This window comes from Chiloscyllium plagiosum, chromosome 5, assembly GCF_004010195.1.
Source record: "Chiloscyllium plagiosum isolate BGI_BamShark_2017 chromosome 5, ASM401019v2, whole genome shotgun sequence".
NCBI lineage: Eukaryota > Metazoa > Chordata > Chondrichthyes > Orectolobiformes > Hemiscylliidae > Chiloscyllium > Chiloscyllium plagiosum.
The window spans coordinates 34075959-34096825 of NC_057714.1; the positions used below are offsets into that span (position 1 = coordinate 34075959).

The following is a 20867-nucleotide window of genomic DNA, read 5'->3' on the forward strand; positions in this document are numbered from 1 at the left end:
GAACACCCGGATTGACTTCCTCGGTATGCAGTCCCCCACATACTTGCTGATAAAGTCTGTGATGGTGGTGGTGTACTCGTCCAAGGTACCTGCAGACTGTTTGAACATGGCCCAATCAGCTGATTATAGACAGCACCGGAGTTGTTCCTCTGCCCCCTCCGACCAGCACTGGACCTGTACCCGTGAGAGGGTCTCCTGCTTGAGCTTTTGCCTGTAAGCTGGGAGAAGAAACACGGCTTTGTGGTTGGAGTTCCCAAAATAAGGGTGGGGAATGAAGCGGTAGGCATCCTTCACAGTGGTGTAGCAGTGGTCTAAAATGTTCAGGCCCCTGGTGGGACAGGTATGTTCTGGTGGTACTTGGGCAACACCTTCCTTAGATTGGCTTGATTGAAATTGCCAGTCTCAATAAACAGGGCCTCGGGGTGTTCAGTCTCCAGGGTGTTAGTGGTGGAGTACAGTACATCCAGAGCTTCCTCAACCTTTGCTTGTGGAGGTATGTACGCAGCAGTTAGTGTAGCAGCAGTAAATTCCCATGTTAGATAGAAGAGGTGGCATTTGATGGTGAGGAATTCAAGGTTTGAGGAGCAGTGGCTGCCCAGAGTTGCAAGGTCTGTGCACCTCAAGTTGTCGATTAAAAAGCAAACCCCTTCACCCTTTGTCTTACCTGAGGATGCTGTACGGTTCATGCGATGGATAGAAAAACCATTAGCCTGAAGTACGCAGTCGGGAATGGATGGGTTGAGTCAAGTTTCTGTGAAGCAGAGTGCACAGCAGTCCCGCAGTTCATGCTGGAAGCTGAGCCGTGATCTGAGTTCATCCATCTTGTTCTCCAGAGATTGTACATTTGCTGGGAGTAAGCTAGGAGGGTGTGTGGGGGGGAGGGGGAAGTGCTCTTGAAACCGCATAGTCTCAGCCTTATTAGCAGGATGGCACGCTTACCCTCCTTCCTCGCAGGTTTCTTCACATTTGAGTGGTCCGGTGGTCTGGTGGAGTGGATTGCGACTGCTTCCACTTAAATTATCCTTCCTAGGCCCTGTGGAGCAGGTAGGTTGCAGTTTAGTGTATTTTTGCACAGGGTCTGCTTCGGACCCAGCAAGTAATTTACTATGTATTTTTTTTTACTGGAGGGAGTTTGCTTAGGACCAAGTTGAGAAGCCAATCATGTACAAAGAGAATGAGGAAGAACAATCTGATGATGATAATTTTGTGGCAATGTTGAATTGAAGCAAACAGCAGGCAAACAAGTTTGAAACAAGTGCAGCAGAGAACAACACATACCTCTCCAGGTGGGTATGCAATGACTGGATCAGGATGAGTTGTCAAATTTGCGAAATGTTTTCATCAAAGTATACAATATTAATCTTGTATAACATGTTTTACCACTTAGTATAATTATCAAATTGATAATGCGTGACCATATACGACAATGTATATCTGTTAGTAAATAAAAGGGTTTATCTTTTGAAAAAGAGAGATGTTGTATTATGTCTCACAGTCAGTATGTTAATGTACCTTTAAGAGAAATGGTATGCCTTTAAAAGACATGCTCATGATATCATCACTCTAAAATAAAACGTGACTTAAGGGTGTAAGGATCTCATACTCCATCTTAACGCAGACCACTCATGATAAGAATCATGCTGCTATGTGTAAATAGCTTAATATTAGCCCAGATGTTCATGTGCCTGTGAATATTATGTTTGTATATAACAGCTAGCTGTAATAAAGGTCTGTTAAATTCTTCAATGTCATGATAATCAAGTCCAGCTTCTTATGTTACAACAAAAACATCGTATAAGGGATAACATAAGCATTGTCTCATCGAGTAAAGTACCCTGCTGGAGGCAAAAGCAATATGACACACTAGTACAGTATTGCATTTCTACCCCAAACAAACATCCTAATGTGCCTCACATGTATGACATAAACAGAAATTAAACACAAGCATCCGAAGGAGTTATTGGCATCAAAAACTTGGAAAATAAGACAGATAGTAAGGAGGAGAGAGAGCTAAAGATGCTATGAGTTCTGGAATTCTTAGTTTAGGGGCTGGGCAGCTGGAAGAACAATTAAAATAGGTTTGTCTAAAGGCAAGAACTAGAGGAATGCAGAGACTTTGACGGTTTGTTGGACTTTCAGGAAGCTTCAGAAATAGGAATTTCCAGCAATTAGGATTTAATTTTTTTTTAAATAATTTTAGCTACCTTTAACTCAATTGATTGTTAATGTTGGCACTTGGGAATTGTAAAGGTAATTGCATCAATCTTCTTAAAATACTAGCAAAGTTTAAAAAATGACTTACAAGAGAAGATTTAAAGTTCCTTTGCAAAATTGAGCTCAGTTTTAGGAGTATGCTCCCAGCAGTGCATGTCATTTACCAGGAATGAATATCTTGAAACTGTGGACATACTTGGTATGATTTTCAATCCATTAATTACAGCTGATTTAAAATCCTGCAGAGCAAGTATGCAATTTCCCAGTATGTTCTTTACATGAGTAAAATTCCCTGAAAGATAATGTGGATATTCTAAGTGCAGCCTTTTGATATAATCCTACCAGAATTTCTACCATGCTCCTTTACAAAGTCAAATGGCCAATGTCCTCACCTTGATTACTCTTGTTGGCACTCTTCTTTCAACTATTGATCACTCGCTGTGCAAGGAAATACTTACTCGCATCTATCCTAAACTTGCCATTCACAGCGGTGAACCTATGCACTGTTACATCACAACAGTGACTGCACTTCAGATAAGTACTTCATTTGATATAAAGTACTCTGGGGCATTGTGAAAGATGCATAGAAATGTACAGTTTTAAGTTTTTCTCTCATTCTTTCTATGCCCTCAACTGCAATCAAACTAATAAAATATGAAGATTTCATTGAATTTGAGGGTTTAGTGGAAGTTAACTTTGATACATTTGCACCTATTTGTTGCTGTTCTGCCATTGAACATTATTTTCTATGGAAGGACAGTAGCATTGACTGGTGTCTGAATCTTTCTTTAGTCTTGCAACTATCCAACAAAAAGTGAAGCAGAAGTTGAAAGTTCCAGTTTTACTTTATTGCACCATTTAATAATCTGTAAAGCAATGAATACTTTAATGTGCTTTGTACAGGGTTTAGTTTAATGATGCAACAAAAACAGAATTGCTAAAATAAACGTCAGCGGATATGTAGGTATCGATTGTGCAGGCTGGACAACTGCTTTGCAGAACACTTACATTCTGCCCTCAAAAATGACGCTGAGTTTCTGTTGCCATTCGTTTCAACAAACCATCATGTTCCCTCGCCAACATCTCTGTCTCAGACTTGCTACTCTGCTCAAATGATGTTCAGCGCAAGTTGGAAGAACAACACCTTGTTTTCCACTTAGAAATGCTGCAGCCTCCTGGACTGACTATTCAGTTCAACAATGTTAGGACTTGAGCACCTTCTCCCATGTCCTTACCTCAACCTGAATGCACCAAGCCTTGTCATCACATAAATTGCTACCACAAACAATCCACTGTCAACCTCTATAAGTGCCCATTAGCAGCAATTAATTCGGCCAGGCTGACCCTTACTTATTCCTTTGTCTGCCCAATTGTTTTTTTCTCTCTCTGACCTCCATTTCCACCTGCTGTTTGCTCCTTCCCTCTCCCCCAACCCCTTCTTTAGTATACATACATCAACATTTTCTGGCTCCTGAAGAAGTGTCACTGGACCCAAAACATTAACTTTCCTTTCTCTCCACAGATGCTGCCAGGCCTGCTGAGTTTTTCCAGCAATTTCTGATTTTGTTTTGGATTTCTGGGGTTATTTGCTTTTATTTTTGAGTTTAATGGTGAACTGTCTCTGTTCTACTGACTGTGATGCCTATAAGTAAAGGTTGTTAGTGGCGACAAAATTAAACAGTTGGAAAAACAATTCTCCTACAGTTGGATCAACTCTTCCTCTAATGTTGCAAAGAGGGTGGTATGCGGCAAATTTAGATTTGCATGCTTTTCGTCCAAATGCTTAAGATCATAAAGAGGATGATCACTTTTCTTGCAGCAAACATAGGTATGAAATCTAACATGGTGAAACATCTTGCCAGATCCTCACTTCTGTCCAAAGTGCTAAGGCTTGCTGCCCTTTACTGATACCAGTTCAAGGAGAACCTTACAACTCTATCCTTCTGCAACATATAATTCACTCCCCACTCAATGCCTGGGCAATGCACTCCAGGATTTTCTTCCCACTACTTCTAGATTCCAAAATTGTATTTTGTCCTCCATCAACTACCCTTTCACATAAATCAACAATATACCAACGGCAAACCCACACACACTCACATTACAGGCTCTTCTTGTATCATTTCTATATCCAAGGTCCCGCCTCATTGATTATTCAATGATTCATAAAGAAAATTGCTGTGGCGATCTCCCTGCACGTGTTAAGTTTGCATCCACTGGCCTAGTCAACAGAGGACAAACAGTTATTCCTGAAATGGATATGTTTCAGTCCTCCGTGACTGCTCCCATTGAGATTTAGAAAGTGACTGACCTCCATTACAATTATTTAGTGGCTTTCAGGGCAGATCGAAGGTTAAAAGCCTTTGCCTGGAAAAAGCCTCAGAGGCAGGACAGCTGGTTTGAACATACCAGACATCACCCAAAAAGAAGAATAATGTTTTCTTTATATGCCTGTGTCAGAGGACATATTAAAATATTCATCTCCTGGACTGTCTTGCTCCTCAAAGTGTGCTGAGGTTATGGGAAACTTCCTGCAATGTGTCACAAGTATGGGTAACAGACTTCTTTAACTTGTCCACTAACTGCAGCATGACAGGAGAGTGCTTTCATTTCCTGGATATTTGATTGATACTCTCAGATCTCTTGTCTCAGCTCATCTGCTGCTGAAACCCTTATCCATGCCTTTAGTATCACTCAACTGTTCCTGTGCATTTTTGGCCAGTCTCCCACTTACATCCTGTGTGATTTTGAGGTCGTCCAAATCTCTGCTACTCATATCTGAGCTTGAAGCAAACCCTATTCTACCGTCAGCCCTGTATTTTCTGACTTATCTTGTCTCTTGGTCAAACAATACCTTGATTTTAAATTTATCACCAAGATATCAAATGGCTTTGCCCCTTTCTAACTCTATTATCTCGTCCAGCCCCACTGCCTTACAAGATATCTATGCCTTTCTTATTCTGGTCTTTAATATATGTCCAAATGTAAATATTCCATCAATGATGACCATGAATTCAGTTGTTTATGTCCAAAGTTCTGGAATTCCCTTCTTACATCCCTTAAACTTATATTTCTAAAAACCTTTTCGTCATCAGACCTAATATCTCCTTATGTGGGTCAGAGCAATATGGTGTTTTAGAGTAATCCTGTGAAGTCTCATTTCATTACATTAAATTTCATTCCATTGCATGCTGCATAAATGTATGTTGATGGTGTTATCTGCCTGTTACCTGTAGATCTTCAACATCATCTAAATCCAGAATTTTCAGGAATACAATTCTGCCTTCAGCTTTCATTTCTCTGATGGTAGTTATGGGCAGGGACTCCTGCATGAAGAGCATAGAATTAAAGAAATATGAGTGGCATGGACATTTCTTGGCTTCATATAACCTGAAGGACTGGATGATAATGAGTCCTGCAAGCACATTGTCTCTTTAAATCAAGGAGCTTATAGAGGTTTATAAAATCAAGAGGGGCATGGATAGGATAAATGGACATGATCTTTACCCAGGGGTGGGGGAGTCTAGAACTAGAGGACATAGGTTTAAGGTGAAAGGAGAAAGATATAAAAGGGACCTAAGGGACAACTTTTTCACACTGAGGGTAGTGCATTTATGGAATGAGCTGCCAGAAGAAGTGGTGGAGGCTGGTACAATTACAGCATTTAAAAGCATCTGGATGGGTATGTGAATTGGAAGGGTTTAGAGGAATGTGAGCCAAGTGCTGGAAAATGGGACTAGATAAGGTTAGGATATCCGGTCGGCATGGACGAGTTGTTTCCATGCTGAACATCTCTATGACTGAATGACTAGCAGAACTCCCAATGCCAGGAAATTATGAGTATGTACATTGTGGGAGTTAGCATAATGTATAACTCTTCCTCCTTGTAAAAATAAACAGTTTTTCAGACTCTATGTGGTGAAACAGAATGATTGTCCTGACTCCCAAAGGCTGTCCGCCAACTATAAGGTATATGTCAGGATGCAATGGATGCTCCTAACTTACAAAGAAGAGTGCAGTTCAAATAATACCCAAGAGGCTTAACAACATCCAAAACAAAGCAACTCACTTGATCAGCATCAAATCCACTAATTTAAACTTTACTCCCTCCACCAAATGTGGATAGTGTAAAGAATTGTACCATGTTCATATTTCAGTGCATCAACTCACCAACCTCCTTCAACAGCACCTTCCAATGCTGTGCCCCTGCTGTCTATAACAATAAGTTTAACAGAGCAAGGAAACACCATCAGTTGCATATTCCCCACCTTGTCACAAAAGATGTTGGCTGGGAACCACATTGCCATTCCTTTGCAATTACTGGGTCTAAAATCTGAAACTTCCTTCCTATTTGCACAATGAGTGTACCTAAAACATATGACAAAGTTGACTTAGCACTACCTTCTCAAAGGCAATTGAGGATTCATAATAAGTGTTAGCTTTGCTCATAATGCCCACATCCATGAATAAATATGAAAATAGAAACTTGTGAGCTGACGTGGTGAGTGAAATCTCTTTCAATTGTATGGGATGTATATTGAAAATGATGCTTTCATTTACTTTCTTTACTCTTGCAAAGTTATTATGCTTTTCTTCCTGCACTTCAACAGGCTATATGATGATGGTACTTGCACTCATAATGTCAAGCATTCCTTCATTAGAATTATCCTCTCATAGGACATTTTTCTTACCTTGAACTGTTTTGTTCCTTGCCTTTGCTTCAAAGAACAAAGCATCCATGGGTATATCTGGGAATGTGCAGATCCAACCTGCTTTTCACCATCCGATGTTCATTCTTTTTCAGTCATTGTGCATCCTGTTTTCACAAAATGTAGAACATTACCTTTTAATTAATTGCAGTATTTTATATGCTATGCCACCACTCTACTTCCCTCTTTCACAATGATAACTCAATGAAAAACCTTGTTCCCACTCCTAACTGTCCCTCCTTACTCAATAAGAATACAAATGGAACCTTAATGTTTACCACAAACAAAATCAGGAATTCCTGTGAAAACATTTAGTAGGCCTGGCAGCATCTGTGGAGAGAAATCAGAGTTGATATTTCAGGCCCAGTCACCGTTCTTCATTAACCTCAATGAAATTGTTTGAGTCATGTGGATGTATTGACATGCTGCTTTAATGCTAATTTGGAAACGGGAAGAAACAGCAGTCTTTCATATTTAATTAGAAGCATAAAGAACTACATATAAAGATTACTCAATAACACAAATATATCTACTTATTGAAATTATATTTTCTGCCATTTAATATTTTTATTAAAGTCTTTACAAAGTATATAAAATAAGGGTTTAAAGTAAATAACATTTATTTCAAAACAACATGATTACATTCATCTACTGATTTGTAGCTATGTGTTTTAGTTCTTTACTTAATGTTTTAGTCATTTTCAAACACTACGACCCATAACTGACATTTTTATTTTTCCTTTGCCCCTCAAGAATTGAATTAGAACTATGAAGTCAGAACCAGTGGACCTATTTTCTTACCCATATCATTTAGCTGAAGTACTGATGCAATCTTTGGCTTCAGATTCTCGAATAGATATTGAGGAACAGAACAAATTTCTAAAGGTCAAATTTGTATTAATGCTTTTTAAGGGTGTTGTATGTGTGAATTTGTTTGAGAATTGTGTGAAAAGATGGCTGTAAAATAATTAGACTCTGTTCTATTCTTTTCTCGTAGTTTAGAAATTTGAGAAAATATGTCAAGCTCATAGAGAGTTCCAAGGCAAGAGAGGATTGAAGAAAACAGGCTGATATAGAGGAGAGGGATAGTTAGAGGGTAGTAGAAGGGGAGAAAGAATTAAATTAAGGGAGGAAAGAGAGTACCTTTTGCTTATGCTAATATTCAATTTTCAAAAAAAAATCAGCTAAGCTTTAAAGCCAACTAATTATCTCCATCTGTGTTTTGTTGACAATTAGAAAAGGTCAATGCTAATCACTTAAACCTGTGAGATATGAATTTCTAACAACTATTAAGCTGAGGGTGAAAAATACAGAAAGAATAACGATTACTTTCTTCATGCATTTATTTTTAAGTTGTGACAGTGAAGGAAGGAGAAAAGAGAATACATGTTGCACAGATTCTTTGGTCTTTTTTCTTCATATGATGTGGGCATCACCAACAATACCAGCATATTTAACCAAACTAATTACTCCTGAAACAAATGACTTGCAAGGCCATTTCAGAGGTCAGTTGAGACTTATTCGCATTGTTTGGGTATGGCATCACACATGGAGATGGGATTTTACAATAATCAATGATAGTTCCACGGTCACCATTATTGTGTTTAGCTTTCAAATTCAGATTTTGTTTAATGAATTCAAATTCCACCAATTGTGTGTTCCCAGAGTATACCTCTGCTTCCCTAACCTGGGGATGTTAGCACAATGCACATCTCCCTGTAAGATATTTCAGTGGAGAAGAGATAGGAATGATCTTGAGACTGGAGGCTGATCAGAAAGGGCAGGAATATTAGAAGGTGAAATGAAAGATGGTGCAAAAATAATTAGGAGGGAGAGGGGAATGGAATTGCTAGGGCCACATTTTCTCTGCAAATCCCATTCCATGTGAAGGTTGCTGTAACTGATGATTTTATCCTTTGCCATCACATCATAGGTAACACCACCTTACATCCAAAGAGGAGACAAGCAGAGGGAATTAAATAAGACCAGAGCAATTCAAAAAGGTGCAAATGATGAATCAATAGTACCATTCTTTAGTGGGTTATTACTACTAGAATGGATGAAGGACAATACTTCCACAGAAAATAAAACAGCAAAGAATCAGACTGACAAAACCAGAAGATAGAAAAACAATATGCAGACAAATTCAAGTGATGGGCAATTTATCAGATACACAATCATATAGGAAATTGATTAACATGTGTGGAAGAGTAGTTGTTACAAATCACAATTAACACTTAATATTTGAACCATCAGAGGTAATGCAGGTCTACATATGAGCAGCTGCTATAGCTGAATACAACAATAATTATGATGTTTACCTATAAGGTGGTAAAGTCATTTAAATAAATATGCCAAACAGAATACTTTAAATGCAAAAAGCATTGATGCAAAGTTCATTTCCCAAACAACTTGTTTTTCTATAACCTCCCTCAATGAGAATAACATCTCATTGCAATTTAAATTAAGAAGAACCAACATACCAATTAGTGTCAAAATGTGGAATGAAGCACCAAGTACATCTTTAAACTTTTTCAACAGTCAGTCTCGCATACAGTACTTATTTGCATCATTCTTATTCACAATGTCAGTTTACTCCAAAGGACTCAATTCAAAGAGAAATGGCATTCCATTGTCTCTGCCCTGTCACATCCTTCAGCATCCACTTCCCCCCGCAATGATATCCTCCCTTTCCTCTGCTTCCTTCCCTCCTATCCTGGCTACAAAGTGTCCCTTTCACATTAGGAAACATCCTCATTCTTTTCTTAGCAACCATTTACTCTACCTCCTCTATCAGAGTCCATTGGCCAACACAACAGGCAAGTTCTGCTCGTCTCACTTGTGCATTCCCTGCACTAATATGTTGGTTCTGCACCCAAGAAATAAGAACTTATATCTTTGTAAGCGTTTCTGTTTTTTGCAATATGGGGTAGTTCTCTGGAGCAGCAGTGGTGGAAGTAGGCGAAGAGGAACAATGAATCAGTGCATTGAGGGAGCATATACGTTGATATGAAAAGCCAAAGATTGGTTTATAGGCATTACTGCTTAACTGACAACACATTGTTTTTACAGAAGCATAGAATTGTTGCAGTGCCAATGGAAGCTGTTCAGCCCATCATGCCAATTGTTACAGTGCCAATGGAGGCCATTCAACTCATTGCTTCTGCACTGTCCAAATGAGTGTTGTGAAGTAGTGCCATTGTCCACCCTTTCCTGGAACCCTGCACCTTCTTTCCATTTAAATAATCATATAATACCCTCTTGAATACCTCATCTGAATCTGCTTCCACTACACTTCCAAGCAATGTGTTTCCGAACTGAACCACTCGATATGTGAAGTTATTTTTTTCTCACATCACATTAACTTTTTATGCATATCTGGGCAGCACAAGCTGTTTGCCTCCAAAAGCATAGCTGCATCTCATGTGAAAGCTGTGATCCATTTGTTTCAAATCTCAAGCAGATAAAATAGTAAAAAGGAGCAAATGACAACATTGAGAAATACAAGGAACCAAAATGCTTGGAAAACAGCTTGAAACTACCACGGAATAAAGAGTGAAGCACCATTGTTTAGTTTTTCTGGTAAATGGGGGTTGGGCCATATCGAACAATTGCATCATAATCGTATTGATGTTTCTTTGAAGTACTACCACAATGAAGTATGTTATTAGGTTGCAAATCATTGAGCCATGGCAACTGATTTTGATTTTAATTGAACATGTAAGCAGATTCTGTGCACCAGTGATTGTGTAGGCGTAGACTCATAGACAGGCTATGACAATCCAGAAATACCAACAGTCTGCTTGATGTCGAGCCTGGAAAACAGCTGATATGTGGCGGTTTACTGAAGTCACCCCATCAACTACAGTGACTCACCTCGCCAATACAAGTGCTGAAACATGAGCACAAACAGCAAAGGGAAGTAATGGAGGTTCGGGGAAAACTTTCCTGAGCCAGAAATCAGTTTTGTCCTGTGCTCTTACATGCGCCGTGCAAACAGGGACTGCAAACGTTGACAGGTCTGTGCAGAAACTGAATAGCTCACATTGAGAGGAGGAGGAGCGCAGAGAGGGGGAAAGGAAAAATTACATTCAGGCTGCATCTAATGTTATGTAACTAGTGTTTAAAGGAGTTCATTCTGCAAATGGAATATAAAGATTTAGATAAGTTTGTTTTACGTTTTCTGTCAACAAACTTTCAGTTTTAATGCAAAGACACCCATGTCCTATTCTCATATGCTTTAACGAGTTGACTTTCATAATTTACTTGCAAGCTTTGATTGTAACTTTTTGCTTGTTATGTCTCTGGATAGGGTTTCACTTTTTTTGTGAATGAACTCTTCCCTCCCCCAGCCCAGTCAAACTTCGGAATTTGTTTACTGAATGAACTCCTCCCTCCCCTTGGTCTCTCGGCTGATCTCTGTGAATTTGACCTTTTTTTTGTGAATGAACTCTCCCGCCCCCTCGCTCTCTTTTATCTCTCGTCTGACTAAATTTTAAGACTTTTTCTGCGTGAATGAATGTCTCTGCACCACGATATCTTGCTGTCAAGACGTGTTGCCTGCATTTTTTCATTCCAGGTGAAATGAATTCGCCTTCTCCTTCACTTTGAATCGCCCCTTTCACTTTGAATCGTCCCTTTTTATTTATTCTTCCCCCCTCTTTCGCCTAGAGGGAAACTGTTGCTCTATGAATAAACACATCAATCAACTGAGAAGCAGCCTGCCCCATTGGTTAGCTCAGCAAAGCCATGCAAATACAGCTTGGTCATGCACAAAGCGCCACCCCCTGTTGCTGCGGTAACCATTCTTCCTGCCTGATGAGACAGCTTGAAAACTGTTTCACAGATTATATTAAAGAAACATTGGGAAAGAGACGGGGACATTTTAGGAAGTTAAAATAGCTCAGCCACAAAACTTTTTCAAACTCGCGTCGCAATTCGTAAAGCAGCATTCCTGCTTTGCCGTAAGATTTCTTCAGGCAAGTTGTCAACCCACGAACTTGTTTTTTTTAAAGGAATATAAAACATCCACAGTTTCGCAGGATGCGTCACTGTTGCCAGGGCTTTTGTGACTCTTATAATCATTAAACACGACCTGGGAGGGTCAGCAATGTTGCAACCGGTTCTTATTCAGTCTCTCGCCGGGTAATTAACATAATTGTCAAAAAAAATCATGTTTGATTTGGATTTGATCGTTGCAATGACAGATGTACCGAATTAAACCACGCAACACGGGGAAGCTTAAGTAGGCAGGACTAATTTGAATAAAGGATCAATATTGTTTTGCAAGGTTTATTTGTTTAGTCTTGCATCTGCTCCGGACCTGTCAAATATGTGTAGATGTTGCTATGGATTATTAATGCCGAATTAGATGTAGATAATAATGTTCAGGGGAGCTACGATGTCACCAAAACTTATTTTACATATCTTGGGTCTGTATCTTTCTCAGAAGTGTGATGAATAGAAATGGATGTGGTATGCTAACTGATTTAACCCCTCTCTTTCACCACTCTTTTTTTGAACAATTGTATTCTAGCCTGTGTTAGTCCTAGAGAAAGGAAGCCTGTATCTTTAATCAAGTAGAGAAGTGAGTGATTGACAGCTAGAAATTGGAGCCGATGAAACAGACAGGCGACCAATGAGAAAGATCCATTAGAAAACACTGGAGGCCCCTGGAGGAGAAGCAAAGGAAAAACGAGTGAATTGAACACAATCATAGGTCTGGGCTGCCTTGAAAGGACTCTACATCAACTAATTCATGCTATTTACCAAATCTGACGGGAATATTTATATGCGATCGCTCTGCACCCATTCAGGTGAGACCCTGTTCAACTTTTGCAAGCCGCTAGAGCATTACGTGATACAACGTTACAGAAATACTAATAATAAAACGCTCTCCATTTAGTCCCGTTATCTGCATATAAGGAAAACATTTGGGAATTCCACGATGATCGGCCATTACCAATTTACTGTGTGTTTTCCACGTTTGCAAGCCCTTTATAATCGATGCGAATGCATACGCACTGATAAGTCCGAAGTACCGGGATAGGATCAGTTTTGTGCTCTTTCCCCAAGCAGTTTGCTCATGTTTGCAGGCTGATCGCTATCTCTCTGGAACAGGTTGGGGCGGTAGTCTGGCATTTTTTTTTGTGAATGGGGAGCTGAAGGCTAATTAGATATGCAAGTTCAGGCGGTCCATTCAAGATTTTTCTTTGGCCACCTTCTGTCGTTGTAGGCTGACCGGGTCCAGCAAGGCACAGTCTACCCACCTCAATGCTGAAGAGTAGGACGAGCTAAGAGTTTGCGATGAGCTGCGGAATCGACGGATACTACGACCAGCAAGTGCCTTACATGATAACAACTCCTGTAAGTGAAATGACAAGTGGGTTCATAAGAAGTTGGCAAACGGAAGGGTTGTTTTAAAAGTTGTTTTATGAAAGACATCATTATTAACTTAGCTCCTTTCACATTTGTAACAAAACAAAACACGAGCTGGAAATAAATAGTTTTTTTAAAAAAAATCAATTTGACTTTAATTCACTTCAACCCCACATTCCTGCCTTTGCACTTTCCTCACACTCCCTCTCCCAAAAGAAAAACAAGATTTGGGGAAGCACGTCATGTATAAATCTTACACTTATACCACAGCTCATCTCGGCTATAATATGTAATCATCATGACAAATTATGTAACGTAGCTTCGGTAAGTAGAAGGGTTTTCAGAAGTCCAATATCAACAGCCAGCAGTTGACTCAGGGTCCTGTTGCAAATAGAGTCGGGGAAACGTAAGTTACTGTGTCAAACTAATCCGGAGATGCGACATTCGGCCTTCTTCGCCCCTCTTATTACTCTTTGTCTTCAACATGACACACGTTTACTAATGCATCAACCTCCCAAACAAACCCGCCCTTTTCATACGTCCTTGCGTTTTAATAAAATTTCTTAATTGTTTTGGAATCTATTTACTATTCGTACGCAAGACTGTCCATTTCAAGTTACTACAGTGCTGTGTCATCAGTTATTTAAAGGAAAATACAGGTGCACGTTGATAATGTAGGATCAGAATTTCACTTGAAAACATTAAAGCCTCAAAGTACATCGGCTCGTTATTTGGTTGAAAGTAATAGAGTGAGTTTGGAGAACCTGTCTCTCAGACAGGAGGAGCTCTCAGAACTGTGTGCTGAGGTCGTTTCGTCTAGCAGGTGTGATCCTCCACATTTTAACAAATGTTTTGTCTTCTATAGAAGCCACATGGAGGGAAATGTAGTGAAAGGACAACAAGTGAAAGGAAAAGAAAATTCATTGATACAGATTTAGCTCAAGATTCAGAAGGTAACTTTCTCCAAGATGAAATATTCTCTATTCTGCCCATTTTATCTCCCCAGCTCCCATTATTTGTTTTTGTTTTAATTGAAAATGCTTCAAAATACCTATTGACGTTTCCCCTGCTGCTAATATTTGTACTTATGGGTTTCTATATTAGTCTCCCATCTTAGAATCAAATGTGGTCACTTCACACATTTAGTACCCAGGCACAGGTCGTCTAACAGCACCCCTCCAATATTAATTTTTAGTTGTGTTCATTAATTCAATCTGCCATAAAACTTCGCATTTTTTCTGTTCGGCAACCCTCTTTAATCCATCGAGATTGTGCACAGTAGATAAAATAGTTTAATTAGTCAAACCGTTCAAATTTCTGTTGTGCCAATTGGATTATGGTGATCTTTGTCTTGTTCTAGATGAAAATGACGACATTTTTAAAAAAAAGTATTTTTGCACTTGGACCTGTTCTTGGTGGCGGATGGGGGTTGGGGGATCTTTAGCAAGCGTTACATGAGATTGATCGATATTGCTGTTTAAATTTCTTGTCTGAGTATACAGTATTGCATTCAGCTGAAGGATACTGAATGGTAACTGAAGGTGATTAAGTCCGTTTCACGCATTTTCTTCTGAACGGTTGACTTTAGATTCAAAAGAAAACACTATACAACGCTCGACAATGTTTTTGACTTTCTTCTTCTTCTGCATTGTAGAACTCTTTCAGGATTTGAGCCAGCTGCAGGAAACCTGGCTCGCAGAAGGTAAGAAACTCTCAAAGCCCTGGGAGAGAGAATAAAAATGTCGGAAAAGAAAACAATTGCGACGTTTAAAAGTTGCGTTCCTAACGTGAAGCCCAATTAATTGAGCTCTAAAAGAGCCACCTCATGTGTCATGCATACATTATAGACTGTGATTAGTCTGCCTTGGGGAACTCAGGGCTGATCTTCCCAGTGTCATCACAGATTACCAGGAGAAATTGCTTCCAGTTTACAGTCACATCTGCTTTTGGGAAGATCTGTAGCCATCTAGACTTAAGTTTGAAAGCACCATTTAGTTTTGACTGGCGATGATTTTACTTGATCAATCTTCACTGCTGCAGGAGACGTTTTTAAGCGTGAATTATTAAGACACTAGGCTACATCCGAGCTCTGATGGTGCCAAAAAACGAGCTTTGATGTTCTTTAGGTGTTGTTTTCTGATGGCAAAAAGTGTTTATATTCCTCGATTCATCGCGACGGGATGCTTCAGGATTTGAGTGCAAGTGTCTTTTATCCAGCTTGTTCACAGCACACAACTTTAGGTTTGTAACTGGCATTTTAAATCTATTATACTTATCTGAAGGATGTGGCAAATTTCGAAATTAATTGAGTGATTTTGAGGTCTATAACTTGCATATGTTTAAGAATATTTTAACCATATAACAACTTTATAGTTGGTGGCACGCATTCTTCAAATAATTGCTGTAAATTTCAAACGACACCACTGTTTTATGGAGAATTTTCAGCACTATTTAGAGATTGGTCTAAAAGTGTTTAAATGTGACAGTTTTATTATTAAAAATAATTGCTCAGAATATTCATTGAAACATAGAACATAAATACATTTCTACTTAACTCCACAATTTGTGTGACCATTATATCTGTGTATATATTTAAATAGTGGTATTTTAATGCATTGCCAAAAATGATTATCAGTTTTGCTAATCTTTTGTGGTTCTAAATGGTTTTATCAATGCAACTGCTGAAGCTTGATTCTAATCTGAGTGTCTGGGAAATGGTATGCAATTCATTGGCATTATTCTAAATATATTTAGGTGAAACTGATTAACAGTTGAGGCATTGATTTGAAGAAAATCAGTGTAAGGAAGCAAATAAACAAACTGGTTTGAAAATTTGAACAAGTGAAATATTTGCCTTGTTCCATTTTCAAACCTTTTTCAAATTCCTACTGTGTTGAGCTGCAGCCCTATCTTCTTTTCCTGTCAGGTATTGTGGCAAGTTAGACAAATAATTGTTTCCGGTCAACTTTTAAGTAGGATTGGCCTTAAAGAAAATTCACTATTTTCACTCAGTTCATCTACTAACATTGTGAGTCCCTTTTGAGATGTTGAATATCTTGTGAATAATCTGATTTAAATAACTGAGGCCAAAGGAAGAGGAATAAACATTTTCCTGCCTTTTCATTGGGCTGTGTGACATAGACCATGTATTTAAAAGTGTCTGAGATACCTAAAAAGACAGTTCATCTAAAGGAAAATGTTACTGCGAATTTCTGGACTGGGGAAAAAAAAAGTTACTGAAAACATGTTCCATGTAGTAGTAACTAGGTCCTTGTGATGGGCTTGGTAAAACATCTATTTAGATGTATCGATAGCTAATTGGTCATACATTTTTCGTTTATTGCCTATGCTACTAAAGCACATTTTAATGTACTAATGTAGGTTGAACAGTTTGAATGATTTCACGCCGAATGAAGTTAAATTAATTCGCAAGCCAGATTGATACATTGTACAAAACTCAGCCTTTATTCCTTCCATTCCCTTTTCTACTGTTTACAGCAATGTAAGGTGAACACTAAACTCCATTCTAAGCTCTAATAATATCGAGCTTTTTAACTGCGAATAATAGAGATTCGGGGAGGGTGCAGCTCATATTGCCAGCAGTTGTCTGTGTGTGTGGGTAGCATTAAATGCTTGGGTTGTTGAGACAAATGATTTTGTTGACATAACAAAGCTGTGCTGTAACACAGACTTTCACTTTGGCATCTCTTTGCGAGTTACGATTTGCATCGATAGCCGCTTTTATAGATTGTTAATTTTTGATATTCCACAATTCCCTTGTCCTTTAAACAGTTTTGCAAAGTAGCTGTGGTGCTCCACATCCTCCTCCTGCTCAGCAGTATTAGCCCGTATTACCAATGTATTGTTTGCGCTGCAGTTGAAGTTGGTAAATAGTGATGAGCTGACTGGGGACTGGACGTACTGAAAACAGAGTAGTAGCCAAAGTGGATTTACTCATACAAATATCGGGCAAGATATTTTAAACAGTCCTAAAAATAAAATGTATCCAAGAAAAATGGTGCAACATTTTTCCACTTTGAACAGTTTCTGTTCTGTTGCATTGCGATTAGCTTGTTATTTAAAGGCATTGCTGTGGATGCATTGGAAATAGCTGTGCGGGGAGTGAATACTGAGTTTATGTAGAATAATTAGAAGCCACTTAGAAGCGTGTATCGAACGCGTGGGCTACTGTTGTGTTAAAATGCGACAGTGTTTTGATTTTGTCGTGCGTTTTGGCATTACTAGTTCCATTGTTCGTTTTCTACCTGAAAACCAAAGCGAGAATAGAGGCAGGTTCGGGTACCTCAGTGTTATTTGTAATTAAGTGCGTATGTTTAAACCGCCATCCTTACTGTCCCCACTGTTCGCTTGTTAGCCAACCCCAATTACCTGCATTTGCCACTTCCATTGCCTTCTGACAGTTTGTATGAAGTCAGCAAGCTTGTTACTATGTCATCAATCCCATTGTTGATCAGCTGTCCAGAGCACAAACTTCATATCCAATCATAGATTCTCCTTCCATTGATTTCTACTTAAGATTTTAAAAAAATTAGAAACTTATTTAGCACGGTTGACTTCTGTCTTCAGGGACTTGAATAGAGGCCAGGTTGGTCCAATGGCATTGCTGGCTCAAGGATCTTTACACAAATTTTATTGAACTAGTGCCCATGGTACTAAGCTCTCAGAACTTGGCATTGATTCGTAATAGGTTGCTCATCAAGTTCTATAAGTGCTGAGTGTGGAAAATGGAGAAAAAAATCCATTGGAGCTAGAGAATTAGTGTTAAAGGTTGTGGTTTAGGCATATTGTGAGGCAGAACAGAGAGAGCTCTGTTATTAAGCTGACCAATGTTATTCTAGACTTGGTCGTCAAATAGAGAGGATTTCAAAAAGTTGGGTAGTATCTAATTTTCCAGCATTGATAATTACCACTTGAACAGACAAATGTATCAAAGTATTTGAACGAAAACAAAAATATTTTATTCTTCTGCCAGATGGGCGTCATACCTTGATTCACATGTGGTAAAATCGAGCTGCAAAGAGTAGCTAAATTCAAACAATGGTTGCAAATTCAATTGTGAAGTAGGATATGTGTTTGTCTCTTGGGCAGTTACTCATTAACACAATAACTGCTTCAGAGAGTTATTCTGTTACACAGGTTAACGTAGTTCCCAACAGGTAGCATTGCTGCATTTTTTTGTCCAATTAGTTTGCTGTGGTTCTGCACTGCTAATAGGTAGCATTGAAATCACAGTACAGCACAACATCAGCTTATTAAGCGTGTGATGGAAAATAATTGTCAGCTCCAAGCTAAGAAAGACACTACATATGTCAATGAATTTCAGCATTTTAATTTTGACTGTAAGTACAAAAAGTGAATAAATGTTTACAGGGAAAGTTCAAGTTTCCCTTAACCAACCACCCCCCATTCTCCATAGCCAAAGGATGTGACATTGGTCTCAGTGGTCTGAGGCTCCAGAATCTGAATTGATTTTCTGAAGAAAGGCAGGGTTTTGTTTTTGCTGCTGTCGTAAATAATTGTTATGAACAGTTATCTTATTCGTTGTCAGCAAGCAGTACCTTTTTTTTTTCAAAAAATAATTAAATGTCAGTTACTCTGTTAAATTTCCAGTTTTATATACTTGAATGTTCCTCATTCAAATTTTTTTTAATGGAGTTTCAATTGGTGGAGATGTCCATTAAACCTTTCCTGCTGGAGTTGTGGAAGTTGTTCTTTGTTGTTTACCAATGTTTGCAATTTTCTAAATACTTCTCACACAACATCACACTCTATCAAATGTGGACCATAGACACTCCCTTTGAATGGATATTCACAATTGTAGCACCTGAAATTACTACTTTCTTTAAACTGAGCTGCAAATTACTTAATATTTGCAATTATTGTTAATTTTTTTAAGAGAAAACAAATGAATTTTGTTTGGGCAGTTTTTCATCTAATATCATTTTAAAATTTCTTGAACTGCAGAATTGCAATTCTAATTTAGATAAAATGCATAGGTTGAATATATATGGGCTTGAATTTAACTTAGTACCATTGGACACGAAAGGTATATGAATCCTGTTCAGCCTTCAGAATTTTGCCCAGTGTCTTAAAGAAACATCTTTTTTATCCTTGTTGCAGGGTCCTATTTAGGGAAAATGCTATCTGGCTTCATCTATGAATTAGAAGTCTCTTACCTTTAGTACTACTTGGGTTGTGATGGAGAATAAATGTAGAAGCTGGTTTTCCATTTGTAAATTGCAGAAACTGGCTCCTTTAGTCTGATAGCACACCATGCACTTATACATTTTTGTGGACGAAAACCCATTCATTCCCACAACTTTGGGAATTATAGAGTGTTACTGATGGAGGGAGAATCGGCTTCCAGTCTTCACTCCATATTGGCAAAAGCTTTGAGGTTTTTAAACTTTGAGGTCCAAATGCTCTCTGTCTAGTAATGTCAGGGGTAAGCAATTTTCAGTTTTAAAGTCAATGTTAATTTCAATATTGTAGTGTCCTAACTTTGCTTTTAATATTCAGATGCTACTATTCTCAAGGAGGACAAGGAGTCTTATGCCATCCCCTTAAAGCCCTGTCTACAGTTTGCGTCAGCAGTTGTAAGAAATCGCTGATCAACCTAAGTGAACTGGGTCATTTATTTTAGATGCTTAGTGGTTTATACTTGTACCAGAATGTGGTTAGCCACATTGAGTTTTTAAAAAAAGTAAAAAGATTGTTTTAGAAATTGTTATAAAATTCCACAAATGTTCTGTTGATTTTAAAAATATTATAGCAGCAAAACTGAGCTGGATAACTTGCATTTGGCTAGCATAGCTTTTCAGGAGGTCCGTATCAGAAATATAGGTGCACATTGATTTAAATGGTCAAAAACTAAAGTAAAACATTTCCCTAGATTCCTTATATGTGCTGAGAGTGGCCTCGGCTCCTCATCTGCACTGCACAGTCAGATTTTCAAGAGTAAGATGTAGGAAGTAAATTGTTCAATTCTCTTTTATCTTCCCATAGTCATCACCTCTCTGTTAGGATATGATACAATGCATAGTATTCACCCTCCAGTTCTTTGCTCAATCAGCTGTTATTAATTTGTGAAGCTTGACAGAGAGTGTCCACAAGCTATTCGATCATAGGGGTCATCAAGTAAGAGCCTGTCTTGACCTGATGTCGACAGCCTCACTGGATAATGCTCAAGTAGATTTTCACTTTTCTTCTTGATGCATTGAAGTTAATTAAACTTCTCTTCAACATATTAACAACTGACCTCCGCTAACTCTGCAAAGACTGTAGATTGATCTTGGGACGTTTTTGTTTTGCATGGTTCAGATAAACTTTCTAAAATTACCTCCTTGGATTATCAAGAAATACTCCATTTTCTCTGATGAAAATCAGTATCTGAGCAGCTTGTTGAACCCACTGAATAACATTCGATGATTTGAATTTAAAAGTTCTCCAATTAAATCTCTCATTCCTCCAGATTAATACTGTGCTTTTCTTTGTGTGTTTCTGTTCATGAATTATTGTTTACAATATATGTTTAACATCAGTTTG

At 38.5% G+C, this 20867-nt stretch overlaps 1 protein-coding gene and 1 long non-coding RNA gene across 7 annotated transcripts in view; one reads left to right on the forward strand and one right to left on the reverse strand.

The window, feature by feature from the left end:
* Positions 1-452: 452 nt before the first annotated feature.
* LOC122549798 lies at positions 453-7026 on the reverse strand. Its single transcript, XR_006311663.1, has 3 exons — positions 6906-7026; positions 5445-5540; positions 453-1033 (listed from the first exon to the last, which is right to left on the reverse strand). It is a non-coding gene; the product is annotated as an uncharacterized LOC122549798 (long non-coding RNA).
* A 3726-nt stretch (positions 7027-10752) lies between these two features.
* etv1 (ETS variant transcription factor 1) overlaps positions 10753-20867 on the forward strand; it is a 142752-nt gene continuing 132637 nt past the window's right edge. Inside the window, exons 1-5 of one of the 6 annotated variants that reach the window (XM_043689841.1) lie at positions 10753-10942; positions 12460-12739; positions 13159-13289; positions 14167-14254; positions 14956-15003. In XM_043689841.1, coding sequence (XP_043545776.1) covers positions 13230-13289; positions 14167-14254; positions 14956-15003 — 196 coding nt within the window. In that variant the 5' untranslated portion in view covers positions 10753-10942; positions 12460-12739; positions 13159-13229. Of the gene's footprint in view, positions 10943-11228; positions 12356-12376; positions 12740-12974; positions 13044-13158; positions 13290-14166; positions 14255-14955; positions 15004-15267; positions 15543-20867 lie in introns of those variants that run through there. The other 5 variants (XM_043689844.1, XM_043689839.1, XM_043689840.1 and 2 more) reach the window with 5 other exon arrangements.